The following is a 7781-nucleotide window of genomic DNA, read 5'->3' on the forward strand; positions in this document are numbered from 1 at the left end:
AATGACAGGGACATGTGTATATGTTGATGGTGGGATGTGAGATAGAAAGTGTGTGTGTGAGAGAGAGAGAAGGTGTGTGCTGATGTGTGTGTGTGTGTGTTTGTGAGGGAGAGAGGGAGAGTGACAGCGTACATTTTTTAATTTATTTTCCCTCGCATCTTTTTGGAGTGAGTGATTAACTGAAAGAGAGAGAGTGAGAGAGAGAGAGAGAGTGTGTATGTGTGTGTGTGTGTGTGTGTGTGTGATAGCGTAACACCCCTCTCTCTCACACACCAAAAAAAGATGCGAGAAAAAGCAAATAAAATTTATGGTATCTCTCTCTGTCTCTCGCTGTTTCTCTCTCTCTCTGTCTCACACACACAGTAACATACACTTTCTCTCTCATTCCGACAACACACATCACTCTCTTTGTCTCTCTCTCTCTGTCTCTCTCTCTCTCTCTCTGTCTTTCTCGCTCAGTCAATCACGCACACACTCAAGAAAGATGCGAGGAAGACAATTTTTTTTGCTTATAACAGGGGAAAACAAAAAAATAGATAGAAGTATGGTTAGAGGATGAATAATTAGTATAGAGATCATGAGGGAAGAAGAAGAAGAAGAAGAAGAAGAAGAAGAAGAAGAAGAGAAGAAGAAGAAGAAGAAGAAGAAGAAGAAGAAGAAGAAGAAGAAGAAGAAGAAGAAGAAGAAGAAGAAGAAGAAAGGAAAAAGCAATATATAACAAGTCGGTGTATCTGGACTAAAGATTCTCAAAATGGTCAACGATTCCCAGAATACTTATAGGTAAAAGCAGAGAACTGGAGTTCAGAAAAGTGATTTAAAAATTTATAAACAATGTTATTTTTCAACGAATATTGTTTGGGTGCATTGAAGATATGTAAAATAAAGAAAATATAGAATATATAGAAAAATAAATTTGAAATTTAAAATTTCAGTATGTCCAAGAGCACTAGTATAATTACAATATCGTGTCATATAATAAGTTGGTAAGATGCATAGATTGAAAATTAATACTTAGTAACGTTGATATAATAGCCCTATAAAGGAGACTGCAGTAAAATGGGTTTATAAAGTTTGAAGATTAAGAAAGATAAAGATTAAAATTTAGAATGAGCAGAAGCAAAACTTTATATTAAGTTTTGCAGTAAGTTGCTAATTTTAAATGATAAATTGAATGTGAGAAACTTTTCGGAACAAATGCCCGATATACAATCACCTAAGAAGGCCTTCATGTATGCCCTGCCACTTCTGTCGATAGACAAGCAAATCATGCAGAGTCCCTCTTGGAGCTACGAGCTGATAGTGATAAAGAATGTGATTCAGAGTAAAAGAGTCGCGTAGTCTGACACTTATTAGAATAGTGCAAGATAAGAGTAAAATTTAGAATAGCTGGAGGAAGCATTCCAAGAGATTAGGAAGAACCATTTAAGAGCTTGGGGCATATATACGCTGGGACATTGTCAGATACGAGTCGTGGGATGCAGATCATGAAACAAGCCAGGAGTGGACTAACAGTTGGTTCGAAGCTACCAGGGAAGCAAACTAAGGTGCTTACATTTCGGCTTATATCCGCAACTTTCGTGGCCACTTTTAATATACGAGGTGGCATAACACGAGTCCAAATCATTGAGAAAAAGTGCAATGCATTCATTAGAAAGTGGTTAGGCGTACGTCGGATATTGAACAGCTCAGCTTTTTATCGAAAAGAGGCTCAATGCAATTACCACTGGAGTCAGTAGTCGAAATTAATGTAGTAAGGAAGGTGTGAACGGTGATGATGCTAAGAGAATCGAAGGATGTAGAAATCAGGTAAAATCCACCAGATTACTATACAAAGTAGTTAAAACTGATGGAATAATTTCTGGAATATTGGAATAATTATATTTTTGGGAAAATGTTAATAGTTTCGTAAATTCATTTGGATTCATTTCCTTTTGGAAATTCATAAATTGTGTGAATAACTTTGTGTGACAGAGACGTATCAAAATGAAATTTAGCATTAATTTTCGACAATACATTAGGCATCCATGAAGTCATCAATATCAAAGCAATCCGTGCGAATGCTGATAGATCAAAATCCTTTCGATTTATTATGTTATTGCAAGCAAAGAAAAAAGATACGATTAAAAATAATTTTACAATGGCTTTACCAATCTCGTAACTCAAAGGAAAATACTCGTTAACGATTGCTTCAAACAATTTGGCATCAATGTATTCCTCTTCATATTTTAACTGAACTAATTTTGGTTTTATAGTTTTGGTAAACATTATTGATTGAACTAGTATCCCTTTATAATGTTCCTGAATAGCGTTCATAACTGTAAAAGCGTGAACGAAAAACATGGCAATAAGCCATATACCACCGACAGTATCAGGTTTAGCAAGCATTGCAATAGCTATTGAAAATACATAAGTGCAAATGATTTGAAAACTCATAAGAAATACATAGCCTGAAGCAAATGCCCATAATATAAAAAACGGCAATGACGGCAATGATAAAATTTTATCAGGACACTTGGAAGGATATATATTTTTCTTCATTAGAGGTAAAATATATTTTTTGAAATAACTTAATGGTAAAGTTAGAATCAAATATATGAATGGGATTCCGTAATAAACGAGGCGGAGAAGTAATTCACAGATAAAAAATACAACAAATAAAATTGTAGCCAAAATAGGAAGCAAACATAATATAATTTTTATAAAAATATTACTCTTGCAGAAAATAGTCCACATTTTATGTATACGCGTAATCCACTTAACAAATATAGATTTCCAGAAATATGGGTCGGCAGCAATGAAAACTTTAACTTTAATTATTGCAAGGAGTCGATCATAACCCTGAAGTGTAGAAAAAGAATCTTCTTTGAGTTTTGTATCTAATATACTTTCAGCGATAATCTCACTTAAATGACTGGGAAGAACAAACAGGATAAAGTTAAAAATTATGTAGCTGATTATCCCCAAAAAGGGACCCCAAACAAAACAATCTGAAAGTTCATAGCTTTTCTGGATTCCTAGAATGAAGGAGCGATAACCCAATGGAATGCGATCATGTAAAAATATTGTCACCGTTTCATATAAAAATAAGTAATACATTAAAAGATCTAGAAGAATTACTGAGAGAGAAAGCAAAATAAGAATACCTCTTCTTAGTCTTGAAACAAACAAAGTCGAATAATGAAAACAAAACAACCAATATAAAAAATGAGAGAAACTGTAAATATTATGTTGTATACTAATCCATTCTGATTTGTCTGGCAATGCGTATTTACATAGATATTCATTGTTAGGTAATTGTTGCTGGTGAGGTTCTAGGGAGTTTGGCGATGTGTCTTCATTTTGAGAATTTAATCTCTCGTTAGTTGACTGTTGCTGGTTAGGTTCTAGGGAATTCGGCGATGTGTCTTCATTTCGAGAATGCACTTCCTCGTTAATTGATGGTTGCTGGTTAGGTTCATTTGAATTTGGTGATGAGGGTAGAATTTCCAAATGCACTTCCTCGTTAGTTGATTGTTGATGGTTAGGTTCTAGGGAATTTGGTGATGAGGGTAGAATTTCCAAATGCACTTCCTCGTTAGTTGATTGTTGATGGTTAGGTTCTAGGGAATTTGGTGATGAGGGTAGAATTTCCAAATGCACTTCCTCGTTAGTTGATTGTTGATGGTTAGGTTCTAGGGAATTTGGTGATGAGGGTAGAATTTCCAAATGCACTTCCTCGTTAGTTGATTGTTGATGGTTAGGTTCTAGGGAATTTGGTGATGAGGGTAGAATTTCCAAATGCACTTCCTCGTTAGTTGATTGTTGATGGTTAGGTTCTAGGGAATTTGGTGATGAGGGTAGAGTTTCCAAATGCACTTCCTCGTTAGTTGATTGTTGCTGGTTAGGTTCATTTGAATTTGGTGATGAGGGTAGAATATCCAAATGCACCTCCGCGTTACCTGATTGTGGCTGGTTGCAGGAATACGGAGGTAATTTAGCTTTTGATATAAACCTGATATACAATGGAAATATGGCCAACAGAACTGCTCCAACAACATTTGCACAATTGACAAACATACTGTTTTCAATGGTATTTCCAGAACAAATGGATTTTGGTTCATAAGTAGTATTATCATTTTTATGTAGTTCACAACAATAATTCTTCAGTATCTCACGATAAATACCCAATATTCTGTACGCTAATAACGTATAAGGACTGTTCTTCTGCATGTCGTGCGACAAATTTATAAAGAAACACATATATCCAGATTCTCCCATCTGCGATTCATTGATAAATACGATTCTCTTTAATTCCTCGAAAATCGAATATATTACATCGTATCGCTGAACATTTTGTTTTCCACAATTCATATCGATATCAATACTTGGAGTAGCAATGTAAGCGTCTAATATATTAAATGAGCGAATTGAAAAGTCAAAGAGGACATTTTTATACATTACTAAACCATCTGGTTTATCTGGAATCCATGTGAAACGTCTCGCATTTGCAAAATAATCTAGTGGCACAGGATTGAGAAGGCCATCAATTTTTTTATCAATTATATGGACTTCAAAATTGAAAACTTGTTTGCCTGATCTTACTAGACGAGTTAAATTTTTAATGACAGTGGGAGAAATTTCAGTTGTACAATTATTTCTGTGTTCTTTTGCATATGTGTTTAGTGATGTGAGAGAAATAATAAGGATGACTGATAAAAGAGGTGCTGTTACCATCTGCATGACAGCCATGTTTCGTTTTCTGTAATAAAGAAAAATTGAACATATAAATTAATGGAGGTTTAATTTCATTTTCCTTATTCCGTAACTATTTAGAATGGAAAATATTTATTCAAAACTAAAGGTAACTGTCTTGTAGCTTGTTTAGTTTTGTTTATTCTTTAATCATGCTTTCGTTCATAGTCATACTGTGTATATTTTCATATCAATCTCTTGACACTTCCTCTTGAAATTTTTATTGTGATTTCTTTGAGTGCAAAAAAAAGAAAGAAAGAAAGAAAGAAAGAAAGAAAGAAAGAAAGAAAGAAAGAAAGAAAGAAAGAAAGAAAGGAAGAAAGAAAGAATGAAAGAAAGAAAAAACGGACAGAAAAAAGATACATTTTACACGGTATTGGATGGTTCCTAGTTGTAGATTAGTCCAGTTTTATCAAAATAGTAAAATATTATATTAGTTGAATCAAGTGATATTTGAACTAAAATTATGGATGTATATATATCATAATGAAGAAAGTTATTCATTAATTATATGTGTAACAGTTACTAAAAGAAAGCAATTATTAAAGGCTTGACCATCTGGAATTTTTTATAAATTCATGTTCCAAGAAATTTCCTGTAATTTTGATTTCTGAAGATTATGTAATATTTGAACTACAAGTGTTTTTACAGATTTGAATATTCAGAGTAGACTTTAATGTTTAATAAACAATATTCGTTGCAGGTGAAATTTTCCATTTTCATTTGCAACAGTCTCTCACTCTCTCTCGCCTCTATTTTCATTGATGATAATTTAATATATATTCATTTCAATATTTTCATTTCAATTTTTAATTCGCTATTTGCAAATCCTACAGTTTATTCTATATACGTAATTTTTAAAAAATTATTTAATGAATGAATGAATGCTATTAGACAAAATAGCTGTATAACTTTAAAGCTTATGTTAATATCAGTTTCCGGAATTTGTTAAATGAATAATTTTGATAAAATGAAAATTTCTTAATATACCGGCATAAATTTTTTAATAAATAAAGAAGAGATTTTGTTGGTGGCTGTTTGGAACGCTATAAGCCTTCCAATAATAAGCATGTGATCGCTGCTACTTCCAGCACGCTAAACGTAGTTGGGTTACCTTGAAGATTCTTTAAATGAGAGGTATATTACAACAACGATAAATTACTGGAAGAAATATTTACTAAGCAACACTCCTAGTTTGGTTTCATTATTACACAAATATCACTTTGGAATTTTGTGTCCAAAAAAATTTGCGACTGAAAATATCAATGTGAAAATATTGTCAAGTGGCTAGCAGAAAACCACCCGGAGGGCAATCTTTCTGCAAGGGGGATTAATATTGGAAATAATTTCATTATTTTAATAGGCTGGTGGCAGAAAGTTGGCAGAATTGTTTGCATGCCGGATAAAATGCTTTGTAGTGTTTTTGTCTGTCTTTATATACTATTTTCAAATTCCACCGAGATCGGCTTATTTTTTCGGGGTCAACAAAAACTTCTATCTTTTAGTCGTTTCAGTCGTTATACTGCGGCTCTGCTAGGACCCCACCTTTAGCTTTTAGTCGAATGAATCAACCCTTATACTTATTTTTAAGCCCAGTACTCATTCTGTCGATCACTTTGCCCAACCGTTAATTTATGGTAATGCAGTCACACAAACACCAGTTGTCATATATATATATATATATATATATATATATTTTGTTTCCTTGTCCTGTCTTTTACTGTTTTTATCGTTATTTATACTGTTTTTTTCTTCATTTGTATTGCTTTTACGTCCTGTTCTTGTCACTTTTTTTTATTTTACCCCTCCGCAAATGAATCTTATTTAATTCATTTTGCGGGAAGGACTGCTTCGGTGTTGTCGTGTTCTGCCCTTACCTTCGAAACAAGCATTGAGTCGAAACAGGGGCAGCTGAAGAAGGGGAATTTTCCTTGTGTTGTTTGTCTTGTACTCTGTTTTTTCGTTGTTAAAAAAAGTCCTTTTACTTGTTTGGTTTTATGTTATCGTTTCTCGTTGTGTTCTACGTTTATTTGTGGTGTCCTGTACTCATATATGCATGTATATATACATATAGATGTAGGTACGTACATATATGTATGTATGCATATGTTTTATTTATTAAATTGTTATTATATATATGCACACACATATATATCAGTAAACAAACAGGGAGTATCAAGGATTGAATAGAAAGAACACAACAAAGAAAAAAATTAACGGAAACACAGCAAACAGAAAACTAAGGAATCCGTGACAAGAGTAAAATTAGACGAAAACATAACCAACGGAAAATTCGACAAAAACATGGAACATCGAAAATTCGTAGCTGATTTCCTCATCAGTGAATGTCCAAATTATCCTGGTGGTTTCTCTCTTTGTGTCAAAAAATGACTACTAAATATTACTTATATCAGCGCTTAAATTTTTTTTGAAAAGGATACATTGGCTATAATAATTTCGAGTAGGCATTACGCCTTTGTAGACAGGATAGTGGTCGGAGATGGAACATTTTGTACAATAGAACTACTTGTTCAAACTTACCTTTCAGCTAAACAATAGCAACAATACCAACGACGGTGACCACAACAACAGCAATAACAATAGTAAGAATTGTTTTCTTACCTTTTGTGAGCGAGTCACTTCTCAAACACGAAAATGTAATTTTGTTCGCTTTCCTGGTTAAAATAAATGTGCGATAAGATAGTTGGTCTGCACAATAATAACTTTAGTTTGATTTAATGGCTTTAAATACAGACATAAATACATAGATACATACATTCATATTTATATACACACATATATACTTATATGAATATATACATACATAACCTAGATAACGACAATGCTCTCTGAGTATATTAGTTGCAAACAACTTGCAGAAAGAAGTGCTAACAGTTAGATATCACAGATGCCAGATACTACCTGATGTATGAGGTCATCAAGAGAGAAGGCACATCGTTCTGAGAACTTTCTTTCGCTGGTGTTATTGCACATTGACCCCACTTACAGAGATAAGGCCCCGCTTACTAGAGCAACTGTTTCATGTGGTA

General features: G+C 33.4%; 1 protein-coding gene across 1 annotated transcript; it reads right to left on the minus strand.

Annotated features, from left to right (window-relative positions):
• Positions 1 to 1911: 1911 nt before the first annotated feature.
• Positions 1912 to 7426, minus strand: LOC118761507. The gene is made up of 3 exons (XM_036499500.1): positions 7354 to 7426; positions 2685 to 4738; positions 1912 to 2393 (listed from the first exon to the last, which is right to left on the minus strand). The coding sequence occupies exons 2-3, from the start codon at positions 4726 to 4728 to the stop codon at positions 1912 to 1914; spliced, it is 2526 nt and encodes an 841-aa protein (XP_036355393.1). The 5' UTR covers positions 4729 to 4738; positions 7354 to 7426.
• Positions 7427 to 7781: the final 355 nt, after the last annotated feature.

Source organism: Octopus sinensis, unplaced genomic scaffold (genome assembly GCF_006345805.1).
Source record: "Octopus sinensis unplaced genomic scaffold, ASM634580v1 Contig14469, whole genome shotgun sequence".
Lineage (NCBI taxonomy): Eukaryota > Metazoa > Mollusca > Cephalopoda > Octopoda > Octopodidae > Octopus > Octopus sinensis.